General features: G+C 45.8%; 1 protein-coding gene across 2 annotated transcripts in view; it reads right to left on the bottom strand.

Annotated features, from left to right (window-relative positions):
* SCAP (SREBF chaperone) overlaps window positions 1-25,274 on the bottom strand; it is a 64,026-nt gene that overhangs the window by 12,000 nt on the left and 26,752 nt on the right. For both annotated transcript variants that reach the window (XM_061474436.1, XM_061474435.1), the window contains 9 exons: window positions 22,624-22,753; window positions 20,678-20,835; window positions 15,136-15,356; window positions 13,483-13,588; window positions 11,860-12,032; window positions 11,042-11,168; window positions 7,626-7,738; window positions 6,154-6,248; window positions 629-727 (listed from right to left, as the gene is read on the bottom strand). In XM_061474436.1, coding sequence (XP_061330420.1) covers window positions 629-727; window positions 6,154-6,248; window positions 7,626-7,738; window positions 11,042-11,168; window positions 11,860-12,032; window positions 13,483-13,588; window positions 15,136-15,356; window positions 20,678-20,835; window positions 22,624-22,753 — 1,222 coding nt within the window. The remainder of the gene's footprint in view (window positions 1-628; window positions 728-6,153; window positions 6,249-7,625; window positions 7,739-11,041; window positions 11,169-11,859; window positions 12,033-13,482; window positions 13,589-15,135; window positions 15,357-20,677; window positions 20,836-22,623; window positions 22,754-25,274) is intronic.

The following is a 25,274-nucleotide window of genomic DNA, read 5'->3' as shown; positions in this document are numbered from 1 at the left end:
AAGCCCATCCAGTTCCAACCCCCCCACCGTCCACTAGACCAGGTCGCTCCAAGCCCCATCCAACCTGACTTTGAGCACTGCCAGGGATGGGGCAGGCACGGCTTCCCATTTGTCTTATCCCTGCCCTCTAAGGTCTCCCTGGAGCCTTCTCTTCTCCAGGCTGAACAAGCCCAACCTTCTCAGCCTGTCCCCATAGCAGAGGTGCTCTAGCCCTTTGGGCATATTTGTGGCCTCCTCTGGCTTCGCTCCAACAGCTCCAGCTCCTTCTTATGTTGGAGCCCCAGAGCTGGATGCAGGACTGCACGGGGGGGTCTCACAAGAGCAGAGTAGAGGGGGAGAATCCCCTCCCTCAACCTGCTGGTCATGTTGCTGGTGATGCAGCCCAGGACATGCTTGGGTTTTTTACCTCAAATCCGCGTTGTTTATTTACCTGAAGGTATCTTGTTCCCTCAGGTGTCCTGCCCCTAGTACCTGTACATATCTAACCAGCAAGTACTGCCCCAGAACTTTTATGGCTTGGTCTTCTCTGTTTAGTGTGAAAAATCACAGGCTGTGCTTCCTTTATCCTACTCCAACGGCAGAGAAGGAAAACCCAAGGCAAACCCCCATGTTCTTGGCCCTTCCTTACCTCCATACGGCGAATGTCAATGGACAGCACAGTAGTGAAGAAAAACATCTGTAGAAAGAAGTCAGACACGAGGCCAACCACAGCAAAGAGGCAGAATTCCTGCATACGGGACACACAAATTAGCTATGGTGACAACAATAAGTATTCCAACTTCAGAAAAAGGAAAACTCAGCAAACTCTTGCCCAGAGTGCAGGCCTGGGCGTATCTGACTGACAAATTCTGTAATCCATAACTTGTAATAGCTGAGAGTTTCATGCTAGGAATGCCTGTGTGAAAACTCAAGAGTGCATTTACTCGGACTCACACTCATTGTTCTTCGTAGCCATAAAACATCACAGCACCATAAGAAAAACCAGCAGAGGATGTTTTCCCAGTTCACAAACCCATGGCAGGGCTCCAGCCAGAGCTCTCGGCCTCCAGCAGTGAGTTTCCTGCCTTTTATCAATAAACCTCCACCCTGATTTAAAATTCCTCTGGGAACACAGGTTGCCCAGGAACCGCATCAATCTCTCTCCAACCATAGACGGACCACGGAAGTCCTGTACCCCTGTGTACTTGTTTGTAGTCATCCTCCAGGGCTCCAACTAAAAAGGTTCTGCTTAAATCACACTTTTGGCTAACGTCTGTTCGATGGGCAAATTTCGCCCCTGGAAAAGAAGTCCCATACCCACCCTCAAGAGTTCTCTAAATAACAAATAGATGGGAAAAAGCCGGTGCTCATGAATTTCCTGTAATGCTCTGCTTTCCCCAGCAGGTGTCACTGCAGAAACAATGACAGAATCCTAGAATCCTAGAATGGTTTGGGTTGGAAAGGACATTCAAAGCTCATCCAGTTCCAATCCCTTGCCACGGGCAGGGACACCTTCCTGCTCCAAGCCCCATCCAACCTGGCCTTGAATACTGCCAGGGATGGGGCAGCCACAGCTTCTCTGGGCAACCTGTGCCAGGTCCTCACCACCCTCACAGGGAAGAACTTCTTCCTCACATCTCATCTCAATCTCCCTTCTGTCAGTTTAAAGCCATTCCCCCTTGTCCTGTCCCTTCCTGCCCTTGCCAAAAGCCCCTCTCCAGCTTTCTTGTTGGCCCCTTTAGGCACTTGAAGCTGCTCTGAGGTCTCCCCAGAGCCTTCTCTTCTCCAGGCTGAACACGCCCAGCTCTCTCAGCCTGTTTCCATAGCAAAGGTGCTCCAGCCTTCAGAGCATCTTTGTGGTTTCCTCTACATTCACTCCAATAGCTACATATCCTTCTTATGTTGGTGGCGGTCATGGTGAGCTTCTCATGAACCAACACCCCTAAGTCGTTCTCCTCAGGGCTGCTCTCAACCTAGTCTCCCCCAGCCAGTTTTTGTGCTTGGAATTGCCCTGATCTAGGTGCAGGACCTCACACTTGGCTTTGTAGAGCTTCATGATGTTTGCACTGTCCCACTTCCCAAAATAAGGATTAAAAGATTCTGCTCAGCACCAGAAATGCAGTCAGCTCCCAAGTCCCTCTGTAAAACAAATGCACACTCTTGCCCTAATCCCTGTTAGTGCCAAGGGCCATCCCCTCTCCCCACTACACTCAAAACTTCACAGCAACTTAGAATTAAAGTATTTGGAGAAGCAGCTTGTTTCCCTTGAAGGTACAAATTCCTGTCAGGACCCAAAAAAGACCTTGTAAAAATGGGGAGATTAAGAGCTGAACGTAAGCAGGAGTAAAAATGCTTGGGCTAAACAAAAGACTACAGAATCTGGCCCCCACTTGCAGGACAGAGCTGGCAGACACCCACTGCTGTTCACTGCCTGCGCTGGTGCCCCAAGGGTGGCATTCACACTGCCTGCAGACCAAGCCAGGCCACATCCAGCTAAGAGGAAGGAGAGAAGCCGCAGAGATTGATTTTTGTTCTTCTCCTTCATATGTCCATCCCAGCACCTTCCTGGAAGCCAACATCAGTCCAGTGAAATGAAAAGGGTGGCATGACAGGCTACCTAAAACCTTCAAAGAAACCTTGAAGCCTCCCCATCCTGTCCAAACTGTTCTTGAAACATAAGCAATCAACAGATACATCTGACACAGGGTTTTGAAAGCACAAGGCTGAAAACTCAACCCAGATTTCTCTCTGGGAGAAAACCAGAAGGAAAGCAACATCCATCTGGATTTCACCCAGACCTTGGCAAACACAGGCTCCCCCAGTGGCAGGCTCTGCATGGAGAGAGATGAATTCTGTTAATGCTTCCACTTACTCCACACAGAATCAGGCACCTGAAGCTGCTACCCTGGAAATCTACAAACTTCTTACACTCGAATACTGCAAACCCTATGGCAAACCCCAAAGTTACTTCAGCGGGTGCAGAATGGGCTGTTGGCGTGTGACCTTCAGAAGAAGGTAGCAAATAAGAGATGGAAAGCACAGGATGAGGGCCTTCAACAGCAACACAGTGCCAGGAGAAGAGGGGTCTCTGCACACATGCAATGCAAGGCAAAAGCATTTCATTGCTGCTCACAGTTATGAGAGAAGGTGTCCCTTCCCCTGGCAGGGGGTTGGAACTGGATGAGCTTTAAGGTTTCTTCCAACCCAGACCATGCTATGATTCTATGAATTAAGTGGATGCACAGTTCTCACCTGAAGCCAAACTATTTTAGGACAAGGACAGCCATGGCAAACATAGAAAATTCCTTTCTGCTACATGAGTTGCACTAGAGTAACTGATTAAAATAAGACCCATTACAGCCCTTGGGGCAGGCAAGAGCCTTCAGCAGAGAAATGCCTCCCTCTTTTGTCATTCCCAATACCAGAGAGCACCTGTATGACCCCAGCACCTCATAGCCTGAGCAAAGGTCCCTGCCAGATTTACGCAGCCTGGCTCTCTTCCTGCCAGATTTCCTTGGACTCTGCGACGTGACTACAGCACATTATCTGTACAGTGTCCTTCACTCTCAAGGACCAAGATAAGGGGCTTGTACCAGCCTTCAGCAGAGCAGCTGTCAGTCTTTTAACAGAGAGCATCCCTGCCGGATTCCTCCTCTGGAGAAAGCAAGCATCCAAGGAAAGACAGGATCATGGGGACAGCAGAGACTGGATTAGCAAAGGGTAGATTTAGATTAGACACTAGGAAGAAGTTCTTCCCTGTGAGGGTGGTGAGGCCCTGGCACAGGTTACCCAGAGAAGCTGCGGCTGCCCCATCCCTGGCAGTGCTCAAGGCCAGGTTGGATGGGGCTGTAAGTGGAAGATGTCCCTGCCCATAGCAGGGGGTTGGAACCAGGTAAGCTTTAAGATCCCTTCAATCCAAACCCTGTGACTCTATTCTATATCATCACATGTGTCAAAACACTGTCATAGGCAGGAGTACTTTAATAGAGATAACACAGGGGTGGGGGCATTCTGTCACTGCTTCCCATAGTTCTACTGACCCCACCACCTGACTCTGCCTTGTCCCTTTGATCACAACTCCTCTATCTCCTGTCACCAGTGCACTGTGCAAGCTCCTCTCCAGCAGAGAGCAACACGAGATGTGACCTGTCGCGGCAGTGTCCCCATGGCAGGGTTGCTAGCACTACACTCGCTCCACAGACACCGTCAGATTTCACTTTCTGAGGTTAAGCAACATAGCCATGAAACAAGAGGCCAAAAGATACTGATACAGCACATGAATGAGCCCAGTTTAGACCCAAAGGATGGATCGTGTCAATGTCTGAGCTGAGCAGTCTCTGCAATCAGCTTCAAATACAAACAAGATCTGGCCACGACAGATGGCCAGCTGTAGCCTGGGGATTTCCACTAAAGCTCCTCTTTTGCTGTCCTCTTGGGATACTGAGAGAGCAGCTCAGGAACCGCCAAGTTCAACTTGGAATGCTCCAGTCCCACCTGAATGTTTAATCCTCTTAGATTATCCTAGGCTTTAATCTGCAGGCCCTACTGGGGAGTCCCTGATGTTAAAGCAAGGATACACACAACTCACCCCACTCATGAAGGCCACCTACACGGTGGCCAGCGACAACCTAGTGAGGGCCCAGAGTAGCCTCCAGCTTATGCAGACACTGGGTGCTCCTGCCTTTGCTTGCTGACTGCGCCTGCTAGGAATTTCCAGAGAGAATGGGCTGACAGCTCCCTGAAGTCTGGATGCAGAGGTGCTATAGCATTAGTGATGAGGATTTGTCTAGGCAGCACTGCCAGTCAGGTGGCCCACCAGGAGCAAGCCCTGTGTGGTCAAGGATCAGAAATCAAATGCCATCAGGCTCCTGATACAACTCAGCAAGCACAGTCCTAAAAAGGGAGCTGGGCAGCAGAGAAAGCAACACACTGTGAGGCAGTAGACCTGGATGCTATTTTCAGTGCAACACAGACCTAACGACATGACCCCTGACAGATCATTCTACCTTGAGGTTTTGGTTTACCCACCCATGAAAACAGAGGCGGTGGTATCAGTGATTGCAAAAACCCATAGATTTGTCAGTCTGGCAAAAGAGCTCCAGGCGGGCTGCCCACCCTAATTTGTAAAGCAGGTATTTTGCAGTAGGGTTTTGTTTTTTCCTTACATCCACTTACAAGGTGCAGCTCATGTGTCTGGGTCACCAGCAACTGGAGCATATCAGTGTTGGCGTGTGATCACTAGTGACTGTTGAGCCAAGCAGCTGCTGAGCAGAGTGAGTGGCCTGGGAGACAGGAATGTGTGTGTTCCTGAGCTACAGAGATGGAGGAGTTGGAAAACAGATAGACGAGGGGCTCCAGGCTAACTGCCAGAGGGACTGTGGGCAACTGAGAGACTCAGTTGTGCACATGTGTATGTGCGCACGCGTGTGTGTGTAAGGCAACCATGGAGAGAAGGATCCAGGGCCAGCTACTGGATGAACTGAATGTGTAAGCCCAGCTACTGGAAGGACGCAACGGCAGCTGCTGGCCAAAAGGCTGGCTCCCGGAAAGAGCCAAGGGGAGCCACATTGTATAGATGTATGGATTTCCCACTAACAACCTCTTGATATAATCAGGCAGAGAGGGAAGCAGAATATGGCACAGTGTGTTCCTGCAGCACCTTCATGTCTCAGTCACAGAATCACAGAATGGTTTCGGTTAGCAGGGACATTCAAAGCTCATCCAGTTCCAACCCCCTGCCAGCCCCTTCCACTAGACCAGGTTGCTCCAAGCCCCATCCAACCTGGCCTTGAACACTGCCAGGGATGGGGCAGCCACAGCTTCTCTGGGCAACCTGTGCCAGGGCCTCACCACCCTCACAGGGAAGAACTTCTTCCTCAGATCTCATCTCAATCTCCCCTCTGTCAGTTTAAAGCCATTCTCCCTTGTCCTGTCCCTACCTGCCCTTGTCAAAAGCCCCTCTCCAGTCTCTTGTGGGCCCCTTTAGGTGCTGGGAGCTTCTCTAAGGTGTCCCTGGAGCCTTCTCTTCTCCAGGCTGAACCAGCCCAGCTCTCTCAGCCTGTTTCCACAGCAGAAGTGCTCCAGCCCTCAGAACATCTTCATGGCCTCCTCTGGACACACTCCAGAAAACAGTGCACAAAACAGTGCAAACTGAGACCAATCAATCACACTCACCTGGATGGCAGGGACAAGGGTGAAATACCCGATCAAGATAATCCCAAGCTCTGTTGCCATGTTCTTCATAATCGACCAGCTCTCATTGCTCAAACCTGGAGAAAGAACACCAAAAGGCAGGTAAAAGGAGACTGTTCACTAATAGACAGACATGAGCATAACAAAAAAGGAACCGAATTTTCTTTCTTCAAAATTAGGTATCTACAGACAATAGGCAAAAAGGCACTTTCAAACTAAAACTCCCCTGACCTATTTTGAATATCAAAGTCAAAGAGTTGGATTGCAGGCTCCCAATATCTTTATTCGTGGGATTATTTTGTCCCTGCTATACAAAACAGATGTGAACAGGCTGGAGAGGGTCCAGAGAAGAGCTACAAAAATGATCCAAGGACTGAGAAACTATGCTTTTTCAGCATAAAAAAAGGCTGAGAGAGCTGAGTTCAGCCTACAGAAAAGAAAGCTCAGGGGAGACCTTATCACCATGTTCCAGTATTTAAAGGGTGGCCATGAAGAACATGGAGACTCCCTTTTTACAGGGAGGGAGTTCCATGGAAAAGACAAGGGGTGATGGGCACAAGTTACACCTGGGGAGATTCCAGCTGACACAAGAGGAAAAATTTTCACACAGAGAACAATCAGCCGCTGGAATAATCTCCCAGGGAAGTGGTAACTTCCCAGTGTTGGACACAGCCAAAATTCAGCTAGACAGGGTGCTGGGCCATGCCTTGCCTAGAAAGGTTGGACCAAGGTGATCCTTGAGGTCCCTTCCAACCTGGGATTCTAGGATTCTGTGATTAGCATTAACTAAAGGGAGGTGAGGATGACCCTCAGCTCACAAAACAAATCTCCTGATTTAAGCAGTTAGAGGGGTCTGCACAGGGCAGTACAGGGATTCAGAAGTATAAAGGACTGAGGTTTTGAGCCCTGTTTTTGATCTAGGATACAAACCGTTTGTGGTTTTAAAACTAGGTAGATTTTTCTGGGCATCCCTCTAGAATCTCTCTTCCCTGATGTTTAGAATCATCTTTTAAGTTTGCAAAGTCCATTCAGCCATGGTTTGAGCACACTCAAATCCTTACGCAGGTACAGAGTGCATACATATTAGGGAAGATAGTTTTGTCACAGACTCAGTAGAACTTCTTATGACCTGTGGACTGCTCTTAACAATATTCATGTCACAAGAGGTCAAGGTGCCAAATATCTATACCAGGAGATACAGTTCTCCCTTACCAATGCTTTTTAAACTTGTTCAGCCAATGCTTCAGTCTTTAAAATCAGTGCCCACAATTACAGGTTTCTATTAGCTCTTGGAATTAACAGTACAAAGATTAATAAATACAATTGACATTCCACACACACAGTCCTAGTTTCCTTCATAAACCAGAATTAAGATCATTCCCCATCTCCCAGTCCTTGGTTATCCAAATTTTCTCTCTCTTTAGCCGTTTTCCAGAGCAGAGCCGGCTGCATACCTTGGGCAATGCGTAGCTTCACTTCCAGGTCAACAGGCGTAGAGACAACTGACTTGGTGAGCACCAACACATTCTCTAGGCCAATCACTACAACCAGGTATGGAAATATCTCTCTAGAGGGAAAAGAACCAGAACTGAGAATGAGATCCTGGGTTGAAAAGACAGGAAGAATGCAAGTTAAGCAGCAAACACACATCCCAAAGCCAAGGTCAGGAAACACTATCCAGTGCTCTTAGCCAAATCCCTTCAGATAAAATATTACTCTACGATGAGGTAAGAGTTCTGTATTTCATCTGCTTTGGACAGACATTAACGTTTTTGCAAAGCTGCATCATTTGCTGAAAAATAGCCATTGCAGACCACCACTAAATTAGTCTTTAATGCTTCCCAGGGTTGGGACAGTGCCCTCAGGAAGTCTCTCCAGCGCCTAGTAGAAAGAGCTGCAAATGAAAAAGCAGGGACTTGGAACACCACCGCCAACAGACTCAGTGACAGTTAGCCAGCAGGAGAGCGTGACAACAAGAGGGTAGGGAGCATGGCCCACTGCTGACACTGAAAATCCTGCTAAATCAACAGCTAAGCATTACATTAAACGCAACTTCAAAAGTTAAGAGCTTGGGCAGTGCCTGGTGAAGGTACCCAGTGGGCAAAAGCTTCCATCCCTTGAAGCTGCTCTAAGTAATTGCCTCAGGCAATGAAGGAGACACATGATGACGCACTTCTCTGTTGGGAGGAGAAAGTACATGGAGCTCTGTTCTCCAGTACACCAGGTACCTCGGAAGCCACAACACTGATAACAACACGAAACCTGCATATGCTTATGCATATAAATAAATCCTGACACGGATAGTTACTACCCAAGAGTCAAGAAAACACACTGAAATGGATTTGCCCTTCATGAATATATGCACATACAAAAGTAAGATTACCCAAGGTAACCACCATGAATTTACTCAACTCTTCTTCTCACTCCTAAACTTTTTTCTCTCTTTTGAACGACTGGCAGTCCAAATCAGCGAGAAGAAGCTGTTCTGTACCAGAACATGGTAGACAGTATATCTCTCCATTTCCCTCCAGCTAAACTTAAGCAAAACTAAAGCTTCCATTGTGGAGGGTACTGGATTTGTGCTGTGCTGGTATGTATGGATCCAAAAGGAGACTGCGTGCCTGCACTCACACCCCTTGGCACATCACTAACAGCCAAGACAGGTAAACGATAGGGTTCCAGAAGAACACCTCCTGCTTCGTGGCATCACCTGCTGTAACCCCAAGGGCCACCTTGCCAAACGCTGGTTTTGATCGCCTCTGGCCATCTGACACGAGCTTCAACAACATTTGCACACATACTGCTGCCAGCAGCCTGCGCCTTACAAGCTCAGCCGGGGAAAACATCTGTCTGGAACCACTTCTGCTAACTCAGCTACTTCATGCCAGTTGATTCCTTGAACAAACAGCAAGCTGAAACAGCAAGACTGCCACTGAAAGCAAGATTACAGGAAAAATAACCCCAAAACCAAACAACCAAAAAACAAAATCCAAAGAAAAGAAAGCTGGAGAGGAGCTTTTGACAAGGGCCTGTAGGGATAGGACAAGGGGGAACAGCTTTAACCTGATAGAGGGGAGATTGAGATGAGTTGTGAAGAAGAAGCTCCTGGCATGCTCCTTCCTGGAAAGAGAAGGGGCGGAGAGAGGGTGGAGGCACATTTTAATTGATTTACAATGCCAGAGGGGAGATTTAGATGGGATCTAAGAAACAAGCTTTATTTTAATACCTTAGAAAAAACAGCAATGGAAAAGAGCTTATCATAAATACAAGTCCCATGAAAAACAAACACACCCACATCTGGAAGGCTGTGCTGTAAACAAAACAGATCAAAAAGGCTGAAAGCCAGATCAAAGTTGAACCATTCTCTGCACCCTATGCCAGCCAAACCCCAGCGTGCTGCACGGGTGTGTGACACACCAGGAACACTCCGCCTTCCATCAGGAATCAGGGAACTAGAGAGAAAGTGCTCTGGCAGGCACTGAGGAATCAGGAAAAGGTCACCACAAGTGAAAAAACAAACCAAACCTTGTCATCAGACCCCATCAGCATGGAATCCAAGGGTCTTCTGTGTAAATAAAGATGATTTATAAAGTATTGCAAGAATTAAGCAAAGAAATTTTGCTGGAAAATTAGATTATTTTTCTTTTTTTTTAGAAATAAGGACTGAATTAACTCTTGTTATCCTGTAGGATGGATAACTTAGTTTAGCCCTTCTGTATGACAACAGTAAGGGTGACAGTAAACACAGATCTTGATCATCGCTTTACCCATTCCCTTGGAACAGTTCCCATGTATCCACATCCAAATATTGCCTTTTTTCTTGTATTAAAACTACAAACTCCCAGTGGATCGCCTCTGTTTTATTTGTATAGCTCACCGAACAACAGAGTCTTGATCCCTAATTAAGGTTCCAAGGCACAACAGTGGTGAAACCAGAAACAACAACTATTGCATTTTCTGAAGTCAATTATTCATCACACTTTTTAGGCTTCTAGGAGAGGAATTCCTCCATCTAGGACTGGCTCCTGGTAAACTCTCCCCAGCACTCTCTCTGGGGGAGAGACTCACCCCTCAGGGGTCAGACTTTTCAGTGCTCCTGTACCATACAGCTTTAAGGACAGTGATGGCAAGAAAAATGAGGGATATTTCCTTAACTACTTATGAAAGGGATCCGAAAGCTGGAAGATTCCAAAAGGAACTTTAATTAATGAGGAATGAACAGTGTAGAACTTGCGTAGGTGAGGTGCCAGTTAAGAGCCTTCTCAAGGGTTTTCAGCTTGACACAAATATAACACGTGGCAGTAACCCCGTAAGTCCCAGATGCCAATTCTGACATGCACAGGAACCCATTAAAAGAAGAGCAGACAACTATCAGTGCTGGATGCGAAGTCACCCTGGCAGCCTCCCAGACACACATACCACAGGTCAGCTCTGCCACCCTTAAAGATTTGCTGAGTATAATGTAACAAACCTCCCTCATCCAGAAGAAAGGTAACAAGTCCTTCTGAATGGCACAGCAAGTCACTGCAGGAGGAAGGTATGGGAGAGCCTATTTAGCTGCCAGGAAATCAAGTTATAAATAAAGTAAACAATTCCTTCTGCTTTAGGCAGAAAAAGCCAACTGCTATGCAATAAAGCATCCCCAGGGAGACTGGGGCCCAGTCAGGTCTATTTGTTGGCCAGCAGAGAAACACATGGTCCTTCAGCCCTGGGAAGCATAATAATTTTGCATAGGAGTGTGTAAAAGAATATCACATAAGCTTATTTTAAAAACACCAGATCTTAAAGATTAAGCACTTAACAGCTGTTTTCAAATTATTTCACCTCCATCTGCCCTTCCTCAGGAAGAGGTCTGTTGCTGGAAACATACCCTCCATTAAGCGTAGGTGTCAAACCAAACAGCGTGCAGAGCCCAACGGACATGAGCAGAGAGCTGAGCACTGTCACCACCGCTGCCAGTGCCAGACCCCACTTCGATTTCACCATGTCAATTTTCCCTGAAATAAAGAATGCAAAGTCTTGGTTACCAAGTAAAAGAAGATAACTTATAAACACAAGAAGGGTTCCTCATCCTGACTTATTTCATCAGGTAGCTTAATACCCTGAACCCAGAAATAATGGTAGTTCAGCCTCAATGAAATGCGGCTCCCAGGCCCTCCCAGTGTGTAAGAAGTACAGTAACAAGGGAAGGACAGAGACATGCACAGCTTGCGGCTCAAACTAGCTCCAGTACAGCACTGCTGAGGCATAAAAAAGGCACTAACCACTGAATGTGGCTTGTTAAAGTCTAAAACCACCACCTCAAAACACGTATTTGATCTGTCTGACAATGAATTAGTCTCTCTAAACTGGAAAAATGTCATTACTAATGGATTTAAAGTTGCCTAAAACAGAAAGCTCCTCAGAAGACATCACAAGGAATACCACCACACTGCTAAGAGGGACAGACTAGCAGAAATCAGATAAACAGGACTATCAATTCTTTCCATGACAGTTCAGGGTACAATTTCAACACCACCTTTCCTGCCGAAACAGGAGGGAACTGCAGGGCACAGACAGGAGTCTCTCTTATCTGTAGGCAGGGAAAGGGCACCGCATCACTGATGCTGCACATAAATTCAGCTGGCAGGTGTGGAGGTGGCTCATTAGCTCGCTCTCCCCTCAGGTCTCTCCACCCCACAAACCTACGTGTGGAGAAGTAGATGTATGCGAAGAGTATAATGTAGGTGGTGACGAGGGGTATCAGCTCAGCAATGCCAATCTCTTCCTTGAAGTGGACATGAACGATGTTCTCCTCTCGCAGCGTGCAGTTAGGGCTGGGATGCAGCAGCTTGAGACGAGAGCGGAGGCTGCTGAGGAACCTGAGCCGGAAAGCGAGCAGGAGGATGTCAATTACACTGTACGCAACAACCAGCACATCATTCCGTGGAGAAACTCAGTGGGTATAGATCAAATAGGAAGAAGCTCCACAGATTCATAGGCTAACAAAGCATGGCTCTCTCTAGGCCTGACTCCTAAAGTCTATTCCTCTGAGGCACAAACTACATGTGCCATATCTCTACTGTGGCAACCTCACAGACCTTGATTTCTATGAAACAGGTAGCTGCGAAAACTCAGCTGGATGCTGGGAACATCAACAAGGGCATCACCAGCAGACGTAAAGATGTCATTGTCCTATTCAGCACTTGTCAGGGCACCCCTGGAATACTGTGTTCAGTTTTGGTCCCCATTATACGAAAAAGATGCGGACAGGTCTCAGGGGAGACCTCATCATCATGTTCGTATTTAAAGAGTGGCCACAAAGAACATGGAGACTCCCTTTTCACAGGGAGGGAGTCACATACAAAAGATGAGGGCTGATGGGCTCCAGTTACTCCTGGAGAGATTCCAATTGGATGCAAGAGGAAAAATTCTCACACTGAGAACAATCAGCCACTGGAATAATCTCCCCAGGGAAGTGGTGACTCCCCAACACTGGACACTGCTAAAATTCGGCTGGACAAGGTGCTGGGCCATGTAGGGTGAGCCATGCTTTCCCTAGAAGGGTTGGACCAGGTGATCCTTGAGGTCCCTTCCAACCTGGGATTCTAGGATTCAATGAAAACTGCCTAAAGCAAGGGCTCATCATCCAAAATCTTGGCCTTGGGGAACAGAATACACTGTAGACTCTATCATCCCCTGAATTTTATGTAATTACAGTTGATGAAAGGTGCTACATGACAGTCCTTGAGGCTGCAGGGTTCTTGCATGGGCAGCAGAAGAGAAAGTTTCAACTACAGTGCTGTCAATTCTATTCTAGGCATCCCTTGGGGAATTCTGTGCAGCACTGAGCAGAGTGTTTCGTCCTCAGATGCACTCAATCCAAGCCAGCTTTGCCAACGTTGCCAAAGGGGTTTCACAGGTGGTACCAGTTCAGTTAGCACTTACTGGAAAGCAAACGACTTGTAGCAGGAACTGGGTCAAAACAGACCTACTGGGCCTTGGCTGCAGCATGGCAGCTCTGTGTGCAGATGAAGCCATCATGGGAGGAACTCCCACTGGCACCTCTGGGCATTATATAGACTTCTTTTTTAGAAGAGAAACTGAGAATGGATAGTATTTCATTGCCCTAAAACACAGCAAGCTTTCTGCCAAAACCAGTGCCCTGTTTTTCTACAGCAATGTTCAGAAGATCCTAAAATACCCTAACCCACAAAAAAAATAGAGATTAAAGAAAAACATATCAATAAACAGAGCAGAGCAAACAGAAAATTAGCCAAGAATTGAACAAGGGATCCCTAACATAAAAATAGCACAGCCAAAGCTCCTTACCTGGAATCATATCGCTGGAGACCCAGGGTGACAGTGTATGATACCACTCGCTTCCTATTGTAGAGGTTCACCCCGCTGTACTTCCCAGGGAGTCCAAACAACAGGTCTGCAAACACACAGTATGAATGGAACATTAGGATAACAACAAAATTGACAGGCTGAGTGGAAGATGTCCCTGACAAGACAAGAGGCAACAGGCGCAAATTAAACCACAGGCATTCCCTTCAAGCACAAGAAAAATCTTCCTGCGGCGAAGTTGTCTGTCATCAGCTTCTTCCTGACAGGGCATTCTGTAGCACACAGGTTCTGCCCTCTAATCCTGATCCATAAGTTCTCAACTAGATCATCACTTATTCCTAAGCAAAGCTCCACATGTTCCCCTGCTCACTCATGAAAGGACAATCCTCACCCTTCCAGCCTCTCCTTCCTGAAGAGTCTGTGTCCACGCACAGGAGCGCTCCAGTATTGCCTTGGAAGTATGCAAGGCCAGGTCGAACAGGGCTTAGAGCAACTTCATCTAGTGAAAAGTGTCCTTGCCTGTGGCAGGAGATTGGAACTGAATGAGCTTCAAGATCCCTTCCAACCCAAACCAGTCTGTGATTTTATGATTGTGAGCCACTTCACACCATCTCTGAGCTGGATGAGCTACATGCACCTCCAATTCCTCCTGTTTGCTCCTCCAACTCTGTGTGTTACTGTAAAGGCATGTCAAGAGGCCACCCAATTCGTCTTTCCACAGTGGAGACAGGCATTTCCTTTAAAGATGCAGCCAAAGAAAACCTTGGACACTTGGTTTTGTGCATGTCAGATGTGAAACAGAGGTTCCTGGCAGACCTTGCATTGCAAAAGGCTGTTTAATGTCTCTTCTGCTGATCTTGTGCACCAAAATGCAGACCTTAAAAACCAGGGATAATGATAACACTGACACTGTTCTCAGGAATTCCCAGGATATTGTGGAGCTCTATCTCATTTGTGCATGAGCTCTCAGAGAGGGTCCCTGTGCCTCCAAGCCCCAGTGTGCATACGCTCTGTATGCTCAAAAAGTAACCTTTAAACCAAACCTACTTTAGAGTTACAAACCCCTTTTTCAGACACATCATGTTAAAGGCTTCCTGACATTTACAAAGCTCCTTTAGAAGCAAACGAACAGCGTTTCCTCTGGCCTTATGGTACCACTAAAGTGTATGATCGCAGCCATGGTCAGAGGGTTTTCTTAATTAAGAGAGAAATATACTTTTATGATACTTGGGCTAAATGTGAGCAACTATGAGTGAGCACACAAGAGGCAGCAGGATGAATGTTCATTTACCAGTAATAATGAGGCAGTCTTGACAGACAATAGTATGAGGGACAAAGATGGGCTGGAGCACACAGAGTAAGAGGAACAAAAAGACTTGGACAACTTACCTGCTATTTTTACACCTACAGAAAGGAGTCTGACTGAGACTGTATTGCACAAATACAGAGCTGAGTTCAAATACAGATATAAAATGAGAGATGACATACATTTAGTTGCCTCATTTTGGATGCTGTAACAAAATGCCACTGCATTTGGTAATATTGGCAATCAAGATGTTGGAAGTACCAAGGACAAAACAGCAATGCAAGCTGTAAACATTTCTCAACAGCTTCTTTGGCACTTCAGCATCTTACCTTTGAGAGTAGCTGATGTTTGTAATGTCTTTGGTTCATGCTGGTGGATGGTTTTGATGATATCTGGGTCAGCATTGAATCGCTCACGATCGTTCTGCCAGAAGTTCCCTGGAGACAGTAATAGACAGCCATGTTCGGGGAGCAGATTCCGTAGCTTCTTGAGGCCAGGCAGAAGATCTGTTACCTGAAGGCAAACTTCCTCCAAGCTTTTGACACCAGAACTGAAACACAAACAGAAGTCAGACAATGCCATGTGTGTTGCAACTCTCACAAGCAAAAGGCAAATCTGCCAAAGTGAACTCAAGGACCCCACCACTCCAAGGACCCACACCATCATGCTACTGCTCTTGCTCTTCATAACTAAGGATCAAGAGCCTCAGTTTACAGACGAGGATCTCACTGTAACAGGTGTACAGACTCCAAAGGCCCATTATCTGGGGCCCCCAACATGTGAAGCTGTCGAAGTGAGTCCAGAGGAGGCCATGAAGATGCTCCAAGGGCTGGGGCACCTCTCCTATGGAGACAGACTGAGAGAGCTGGGCGTGTTCAGCCTGGAGAAGGCTCCAGGGACACATTAGAACAGCTTCCAGTGCCTAAAGGGACTGACAAGAAAGCTGGAGAGGGGCTTTTGACAAGGGCAGGAAGGGACAGGACAAGGGGGAATGGCTTTAAACTGACAGAGATTTAAATTTAGATGAGATCTGAGGAAGAAGTTCTTCCCTGTGAGGGTGGTGAGGCCCTGGCACAGGTTGCCCAGAGAAGCTGTGGCTGCCCCATCCCTGGCAGTGTCCAAGGCCAGGTTGGATGGGACTTGGAGCAACCTGGTCTAGTGGAAGGTGTCTCTCTCTATAAAAAGGGGTTGGAACTGGAAGAGCTTTAAGGTCCCTTCCAACCTAAATTATTCTGGGATTCTAAGATTCTGGTATTATCAGTTCTCTGCACACTGTCAGGCCACACAGCTTTCCCACTTCAGCCATAATAGGTTCCACATTTATGACACCTCCAGTCTACAGAGAAACTATCCCCCTGGAATTCTTCAAAGACCCTTAACTCCTCTGCATGCTTCTTTCCATATATTCAAAGGGATATTTTACAGAAATCTTTACTAACCCTGCTCAGGTGGGTTAAGGTGTACAGAGGCCTCTAAAATGTACAAAGGATTCAATATCTGCAACTGTGTAAAATGTGTTCAGAATTCCTCTCTATTGTATGGAAAAGAAAATGCCTTACAGGTTCAGAAATTAATAGACGTTTAACTGGTATGAAATGGAACTTGTGTTTGTTCCCAAGATTCATTTAAGACAATTACATAACCCTTATCAACTAGTAACTAATACAAGACTCAATTTGGGCTTACAATAGGATCTGACGGTGAAGGTCTGGTGATAAAACCTGTCAGCACGCCATTTGACTAGACAAGGAAAGCTGCCAGTCCAAAAGAAAACACTTCCCTCAACACGACACAGGCAGCTGGTGGGATTTGCACAGGAAGTGTGTATTAAACAGAGATGAATTAAAGACACAAGAGACCAGTCTTCCCTGGCTCCAGTACTGCAGATTACAGAGAAGGTGGCTCCCGAAGAGAAGTAATTTATGGTCCTACTGTAAAATGGCTTCTCTAGAGAAGGTTTTTTTTCTGTAATGACTACATAAAGCAAACATAGAAACCAGACAGTGATGATTTCTGTTATTCCCTTGTGAAAACTCCCTTCAGAATCTATATCCTGTCACTATATGGCAAGATACTTTGAAAAGTCCCAGCTGTCAAAAGAAAATACTAGAATATATGCTCAAATATACTGTGTTTATAAGAACAGAAGATTTCTGAAAAATAATTTCAAGGAACTGATGCAGCGATGCCTCTGATAATAGCTCCAGGAAGAGTAAGACATCTATTGTTTTGTATCTCAGCTTTAGCGAACTCTGAAACCTAACAGTGATCACAGAATCCCAGAATGGTTTGGGCTGGAAAGGACCTCCAAGCTCATCCAGTTCCAACCCCCTGCCATAGGCAAGGACACCTTCCACTAGACCAGGTTGCTACAAGCCCCTTCCAACCTGGCCTTGAACGCTGCCAGGGATGGGGCAGCCACAGCTTCTCTGGGCAACCTGTGCCAGGGCCTCACCACCCTCACAGGGAAGAACTTCTTCCTCAGATCCCATCTCAATCTCCCCTCTGTCAGTTTAAAGCCATTCCCCCTTGTCCTGTCCCTACCTGCCCTTGTCAAAAGCCCCTCTCCAGCTTTCTTGTTGGCCTTTTTAGGCACTGGAGCTGCTTTAAGGTCTCCCTGGAGCCTTCTCTTCTCCAGGCTGAATGAGCCCAGCTCTCTCAGCCTGTCTCCATAGGAGAGGTGCTTCAGCCCTTGGAGCATCTCTGTGGCCTCCTTTGGACTTACTCCATCAGTTCCACATTTTTTTCATGTTGGGTGCCCCAGAGCTGGATGCAGGACAGCAGGTGATAACAGTTTATACTGCAGATAAGCCTGTTTACACTCATGCAAGAAGCTAATGCACACAGCCAGTGTCCCTGCCAGTACACTGCTGATGCAGAGTGATACCAAAGAACATGACCTTGAAGCAAACTACAAATTTCATGTCACTTTTGACGTTCCTTCAAACGATGAGTGCTCCAAGTTTCAGCAAGCTTACAGTGGATGACAATATAATTACCTTGTGTTTCCTATTCTTGTCAATAACCTTCAGCTCCTTCTGTACTTTAGTACAAAAGAATGCTTTTTTTTAACATTAAGAAAATCAGCTGCACTTAAGTTTGATACTGAGAAAAGCACCTGACCACAAGGCACTTGATAACACCTTTTGAGATAATTTCAGAATTTATACTGAAGTTAGATGTTTCCTGTAATATCTGAGTCTGTCACCAAAATGGGAGCCTTTTCCCAAGGTTTAGGTCTAAGTGCTCAAGTCTCTTTCTTCTGGTGGCCATGGAAGTTTAATTTTGCCTCCATAATGCATCAGCATTTATCAAGGGCACCACCAAGGAGAGATAACGACAAGACAACACGTGTCCCAGGAGCAAGCTGTTTCTACCTTGACAATCAGTAATTGGCAACTATATACAGATCACTATCTACAGTGACACGTGATAAAGGAGGAGATGAGGCAGAAACACAGGAAGAATGTCAGCCCCAAGGCTGTGTGAGCTGGTGGGGAAGAGCTCCACGTTTGACATTGTAAATGGCATTCATAAAAAATGAGCACACAGAGAGCAGGTACCTAGCTTGCAAGGGCAGGTTTAAAGGAAAAAGGACAAATCATCACACAGAGCAGTGAAGTGGCCACTCTAAAAAATAATCACTGAAGGATGCTGCCAAGGAAGTAGGAAGAAGCAGTAAATCTTCCCTACTTGTGTGAGTTGCAGGACAAAGAATGAAGAAAGCTCGGAGCTGAAAAGCTGGGAGATGATCAGACTCTAATCTCCCCATTTGTCACCACACTTCACCTGTTCTTAGCACCATCACTCTCCCTGAATACAGACTGACAAGTAGGAAAGCCCTTCTGCCCTTAGAATTAAGCCCAGCCAGACACTTCACCACAGATGAAGACTTAGAAATCGAAGGAAAACTATTAAAACAAACAAACAAAAAAAAAAACAGAGGCAATTTAATGTGTAGAAAATACTTCTTGGTTTATCAAGAGAGAACATGCCAAACTCATCTGAGCTCTTCTAGAAATGCCTCCCTTGTTGCATGGGGAAAGCACAGCAGCTCTCATCTACCTGAGCCCAAAGAAAGCTTTTGTTGCAGCACCACACAGAAAATGCTTTATTTTACAAGAAGACACAAAAATTAGCACAAAAATGGTGATGCGGTAAAGAACCAGGTTAACAGAAAACTGGTGATGGAGCTGCTGAAAGGGGAACCACCAGTACTGAGGAAAACAACATGGAATTTCACACAGGCAGTTCAGAGAACCAGGATTATTATATGTTTTTCTTTATAATCTTGGAAGAAGACACAGAGACGTCTGCCAGTAACACAAAATAAAGAAACCCTGCTGATACAGAAAGAGAATAAAATATCTGAACTGGATCATGTAAGGGCTGGAATAAACTTAATCCCATTTCTATTAACAATACAAAGTGCACCTGGGGACTCTAAAGAACTTCTGCTCTAACCTTCCAGCTCATTAGCTGGAAATGACGAGAGGGACATGGAGATGTTAATCACTTTATAATGTGTAAAAGTGATGTGACCAGCCATGAAAAAAGGACCTGCAGTCTAGTATTTCAGGAAAAGCTTTTCCATGGAAAATAACACACAAATGAGACTTCTCTGAGAATAGTGTGTACAATTCTAACTCCCACGATCAGGAATGATACGTTAAAAACAGTCCCAAAAGGAGCAACCAGTGTGACACCCTGAATACAGAGACAGCCTACTGGAGTAAGCACAGAGTCTTATAAGTTTAGCTTAACAAATGAGGATTTGGGGTGAGGGGTATGAGTTCTCCCTGTAAATATATGAAACAGAGGAAAGCTATTGTTGTACAAAGACTGTGTCAGGACAAAATAAAGCATGTTTAAGCTGGTCTTAAACAGAGCCAAAGTGAAAAGTCAGGAGAACATCCCCAACCATGTGGAAGTCTAGAATCCTAGAATGGTTTGGACATTTTAGGAAGGGACCTTAAAGCTCATCCAGTTCCAAACCCCATGCCACAGGCAGGGACACCTTCCACCAGACCAGGTTGTTCCAAGCTGCATCCAACCTGGCCTTGAACACTGCCAGGGATGGGGCAGCCACAGCTTCTCTGGGCAACCTGTGCCACGGCCTCACCACCCTCACAGGGAAGAACTTCATCCTCACATCTCATCTCAATCTCCCCCCTGTCAGTTTAAAGCCATTCCTCCTTGTCCTGTCCCTACCTGCCCTTGTCAAAAGCCCATCTCCAGCTTTCTTGTTGACCCCTTTAGGCACTGAAAGCTGCTCTAAGATCTCCCCAGAGCCTTCTCCAGGCTGAACAAGCCCAGCTCTCTCAGCCTGTCTCTATAGCACAGGTGCTCCAGCCTATGAAGAAGAATTCACAAAATGAGTAAGAGTTTCACAATAGACACAGTGGGGTTAAAAGAACTTCCCTTAATAAGAAGTTTGCATGCTTACAGAGGGAAAACACAACGCTACTATCTTTTGTAACATGTATAGCCTTGGCAGCCCCCTTCACACCTCTCTGCCAAGACTCCAACTGGAAGGTTCCTGACAGTTACCAGTGACTAGAGGACAGGCACACTCTCCGTGCAAAAGCTGAACACAGGACAAGGGAGAATGTCTTTAAGCTGAAAGAGTGGAGATTTAAGGTCCCTTCCAACCCAAACCATTCTAGGATTCTATGACTATGATAACCTGCCCTACATGCAGCATTAATACAATGTCACTTATTTGCAGTGACCTCTCATTTTCTTTTAATTTTGAGAATCTTACAAATTCAAAGCTAATAATCAGAACTACGAGGCAGTAATTGAGAAGATGGGTGTGTAAGCCAGTGGGTCAGTCTGCCTTCTACACAACCCGTAATGAATAGTAATTACCTGTCTCTCAGGGCATGGTTTCTAATCTCCTCCACTAGCTGGAAGACGCGGGAGAGGGGTGAACGAAATACATCCACAGCAAGGAAGTTCTTCTGCCATGGGGACACAGTAGCTTTCACAAAGATCTGCTGGATGTAGGCCACCGGAGCACCAACATACTGTGGGGAAAACCAGAGGGAGAATGAAAACATACGGTGAGTGGGAAGCTGCTTAGCAGAATTAGACCGCAGCTTGGCAACCTTTCAGGAAGGGGTTTGCCAGACTGTATTTTCCTTTCCCAAATTAGAGGTGAAACATGACAGTAGGAACCTAGCAAGAACAAAAGGAGTCTGTTTCTCAAAAAGGCAAAATGCCACTGGCCATTTTGGCATCGGTCTATTGCAATTCTTTGTGAGGCAGAAGCTCCCAGCTCCTGCTGAATTTGGTACTGGAATGAAAGGCAGGAGCTGGGATTCACTGCCTCTCACAGATGCCTCTCACAACACTGTGGTTCCCCCAACCTGTGGTGACTCGGCCATGTGCCATTTAAATCCTCCTGGTGTCTGCGCCCAGGCTGCTGACCCAGCTCTGGGGACTGCAGTGCTGACATGCTGTGGCAGACAGAGCTTTTGTGTTCTATTAGCTGAACTAGGCAACAAAGCAGAATTATAGAACCATAGGGAAGATTTAATCAGCCAGCAGCAGCCTGAGTTAACAGCACAGTGCAAAAAGCTCTCAGAGGTACCAGCAAGTGCAGAAGGCAGCAAATTATTTCTATCACAGTGAGAGGAGCACACATGGAGAGAGTCGAGAGCTGGAGGCATCAGAAGCATTAAACCGAAAGCTAACTTCTACTTCAGAGAGACACCAGAATGAGAAAGAAAAATGCAGGTTACAAAGGATGAGTTTTGAATTGTTTCCTGGTTTCCTGGACCAGGTTACCAGCCTTCTTGGAAAGCATCAGGATTCCAGTTTGCTCATACAAAAGTTAGCTCTTGACCCTTAACATAAGCATGTAAATCTCACCTGAATGATATGCGTCGGTCAATCAAAAACAAAACCAAACCCCACTTTCAGGTTACACTCACTTCACCAGGTTCTTAAAACATTCCTACGCTCCCTAGGCCACAGAATAGCAGTTCACTCCACAGACAGAGTCTTTGGCTGCCTAAATTCAATTCAAATGAAAAGCTCTTGACTGACCTTAAGAAAATAGCCTGTGTCCTGGAGGTGAAGCCTAGGCTACCTACCCCATCAGGAAAAACAAAATGTGCTGGATGCAGTATCTTTTAAAGCCAAAGTAGAGGAAACTGCAAGAGCTGAGGAGCTAGACAGTCTGTTTTCCACCTCCAGGCCAGACAGACATTCCCACTCTGACAGATAGGTAGTCAGAGATCTTTGAAGGAGAAGCTGGTTGACAGCCAAAACCCAGATCCCTTCAGAGAAAGCCGGACAACACGAAACCCACCCCTGTAATTACTGGTAGCATCTCCACAGACAGTCACAGCAGTAAATGCCGACCAAATCTTACTCTTGCCCTTTGGAGGAGGAAGCCATGAGCGGCGATGGGAAGCGGGGTCAGCAGGAGGTTTGTCCTGCTGCTCTAGGGAAGCTGTGTGCCTTTATAAGATGTTAGGAAATTGGCACCTGTTATCCCCAAACCCATTTATTAAGCTTATTTAAAACCTAATAATGCTTTTAAAAGTGTGCTACTTGTCTCAGATAATGTTATCCTTGAAAAATGGGCTCTTAAAGAGCATTTCAGAGCTTTTAACTCTTCAATTTTTCCATTTTTCTGATAGAGCACCACTGATACAAAACAATACAGCCTAAACTGAGCAGTTACACAAAGCAACACATCCCCAGAAGTATTTTCCATCGATCCATTAAAGTGCAGGTAACTCAGGAGGGATCTTCCATCGTTTCATTCACTCCACACACCCCCAGCCCCTCAGTGCAGGACTCACCCAGTCGGGACGCTCACTGAGGTCCCCTTGCTGCAGACCTGCGTCTGGAGAGGGTGCAGAGTAATCCTTCACGGGGGTGCTGTACTCCACAGGTCCTGTTCCAGGCAGTGGCAGCTTCAGCAGTGGGTAACTACAGTTAAGATGCAAGCAAGAAACATTGTGGTGTTTTGTTTTGTTTTTTAAATGAGGCTTTAGACAGAAGAGCTCAAAAAAATGAGCCTACTCCAGCAGAAGCCAACCTCTGCAGGACAGCAGACACAGCTGCAATACAAGAGGGCTTTAGTTCTCATCAGAACTCTTTGACGTGTTTCCTCAACACAAGAGAGAATTGGTCTTTCTCCACTGGAAAGAGACAACTAAAAGTCCTTGGAGAAAAAGAACTGAAGTTCTTACAGGGCCTTATCTGAAGGTTAGCAGCGCTAAGAACATTCAGCACAGCCATGTCTTTACTATTCCATAGCCCACACAAAAATGAGACTTTCACCGCATTTCATCAGGAAACATGGCTGCCTTTCTGACTCAAACACTATACTAATAAACAATTTTTCCTCCTTAACATTTAAACTATTTCCAGTATTTGTCACTGGCTTCATTGGTGCACTCCGAATAGTAGCAATGAGACACCAAAACAACTACAAAGTATTTATCTTCTTGCTCCTTTACTACAATCTTCAGGCAATTGTAGCAGCTACCCACAACAAAGACTACAAACTATTTGAAGGTTGAGAAACTGAGGTTTCAGGGAGTTTAGAACAGTATTTTCAGTTCCAGAGGCTCTCAACACTATAGGTGGTTAAAACTGTATAGAATTGAACTGGTGGAAAAAGCAAGACTGCTGTTACAGAGATAGAGACCAACAAGCTGGAACTGTCAGCACCAGAATGAAGCAGAGAATGCAACTTCTTTGTGCTGTCTGATGCATGGCAATCTATCCAGCCTTATATTTCTGACATATTTTCCTGTTTATAGATGAGCTTTTCTTGCAATAGTGCCAGAATAAATATAAAGGCCTTGGAACTGTTTTCATGCAATACTCTGTGCATTTTGTTAGGGATTACCTTGGATCACCAAAGGCCATGGAAGGTACAAGCTACAACTGAAGCCAAGCCTTCAAACTAAATAACAAATGGCTGGAAAAGAACAATGAAATCGGAAGCAAAGCTTGTTGGGTTTGCTATTTTATTAGCCTGACAAAAATACACCACCTAATTATTATCATTTCATTGTGCAGTGGAAGGGAAGAGAAAAAGGAGCAATAAAATCTGTTCATAACACATCTGAGAAGAAAATGCCCAACAGAAGCCACAACCTGGAGGTTTCTCTCACAGCAGTAGTTTTAGTCCTGCAAACAACACAGAGCATCTGCTTGTCAAAAATGACCTGCTGAAATCAAAAGCCTGGAGGAGGTTCAGCAATCAGCCTGCATCTGACTGAGACTGAGACATAAATTAAAGTAGTAACAGCAAGTGTATGTGATAAACAAACCAAAATGAATGGAAGAGGTGACTGAGGAAGAAGATTTTTTTCCACTAAATGATTTTGATGCTCATGACTGTGTCCATAAATCTAAGGGAAAATCACTGAACTCTGGAATGGTTTGGGCTGGGAGGGACTTTAAAGCTCATACCCTGCCAAAGGCAGGTACACCTTCTATCAGATCAAGTTGCTCCAAGCTCTGTGCAACCTGGCCTTGAACACTGTCAGGGATGGGGCAGCCACAGCTTCTCTGGGCTACCTGTGCCAGGGCATCACCACCTTCAGGCTGCAGGGGGGGGCAGCTACCAAGACTTCAGTATTTGTTTTTTCCGTTGTTTCATTTTCTGTAGAAAGGAAGAAGCTAATTCCCATCCTGCAGCACAAACCACCTCTCAAAATAATGGACACAGCAACTCACAGCTCCTGAATGGCTATTTCTGAATGACCAAGGGTTTTAATTCTTGTTTTGTTGGGTTTTATTACGTTAGGATTTTCAAACTTGTCCAACAAATCTGGAAGTACATGCAAATGCAATGGGGGAAGGAGAAAATGGCATTTCTTGGAAGACTCAAGGGCAATAAAATGAGAAGAACAAAAGGCAAATTTCTGATGGAAAGAAAAACTATAAAATCAAGAGCTGTCCGTGTATTGCTGAGGACTACATCCTGCTGCAGCCGCTGGCAGACTGGGGCAACCATGACTCCCATATTCCACCATTCTCTTCAGGCATGTGGTCAGGGTACATCTCTTGACAGCTAAATGAACTTCAGTGTTTACCTGCAATTTGATTAAATTGTGAGTATGGAACAGGATTTATGCTGTAGTAAAGGATCTGTATTCTCCCTACGTCTTTTTTAGTCCCTCCCCACAGCAGGCAAAGAAGAGGGCGACATAAACCAGCATTAGATTTTCTCTACCCAGTCTAAAGTTTTCTGCAAGCCACATTGATTGGCTCCTTCAGCTTCCTCTACACTTCCAGTCTGCTTAGCCAACAAAAGCTATGTTGAGTAAGAATATGGAATTATTTCCATTTCCCCATAAGCTAACAAGTCCTAATTCTAATACTCAGCACTGCTAAAGACAGTGATAAGAATTTTCAGTCATGGCTCTACTCTCACAGGTTATTATCTTCAGCAAGAGCAAGAGCTTTTGTCTTTGGTGATATTGTCTTCAAA

This window comes from Pezoporus flaviventris, unplaced genomic scaffold, assembly GCF_033815535.1.
Source record: "Pezoporus flaviventris isolate CSIRO_AGI_PZ_B2104156 unplaced genomic scaffold, CSIRO_AGI_Pfla_v1 ptg000079l, whole genome shotgun sequence".
Lineage (NCBI taxonomy): Eukaryota > Metazoa > Chordata > Aves > Psittaciformes > Psittacidae > Pezoporus > Pezoporus flaviventris.
Note: the sequence above shows the minus strand (reverse complement) of the source record. Positions and strands in the feature narration are given on the sequence as shown.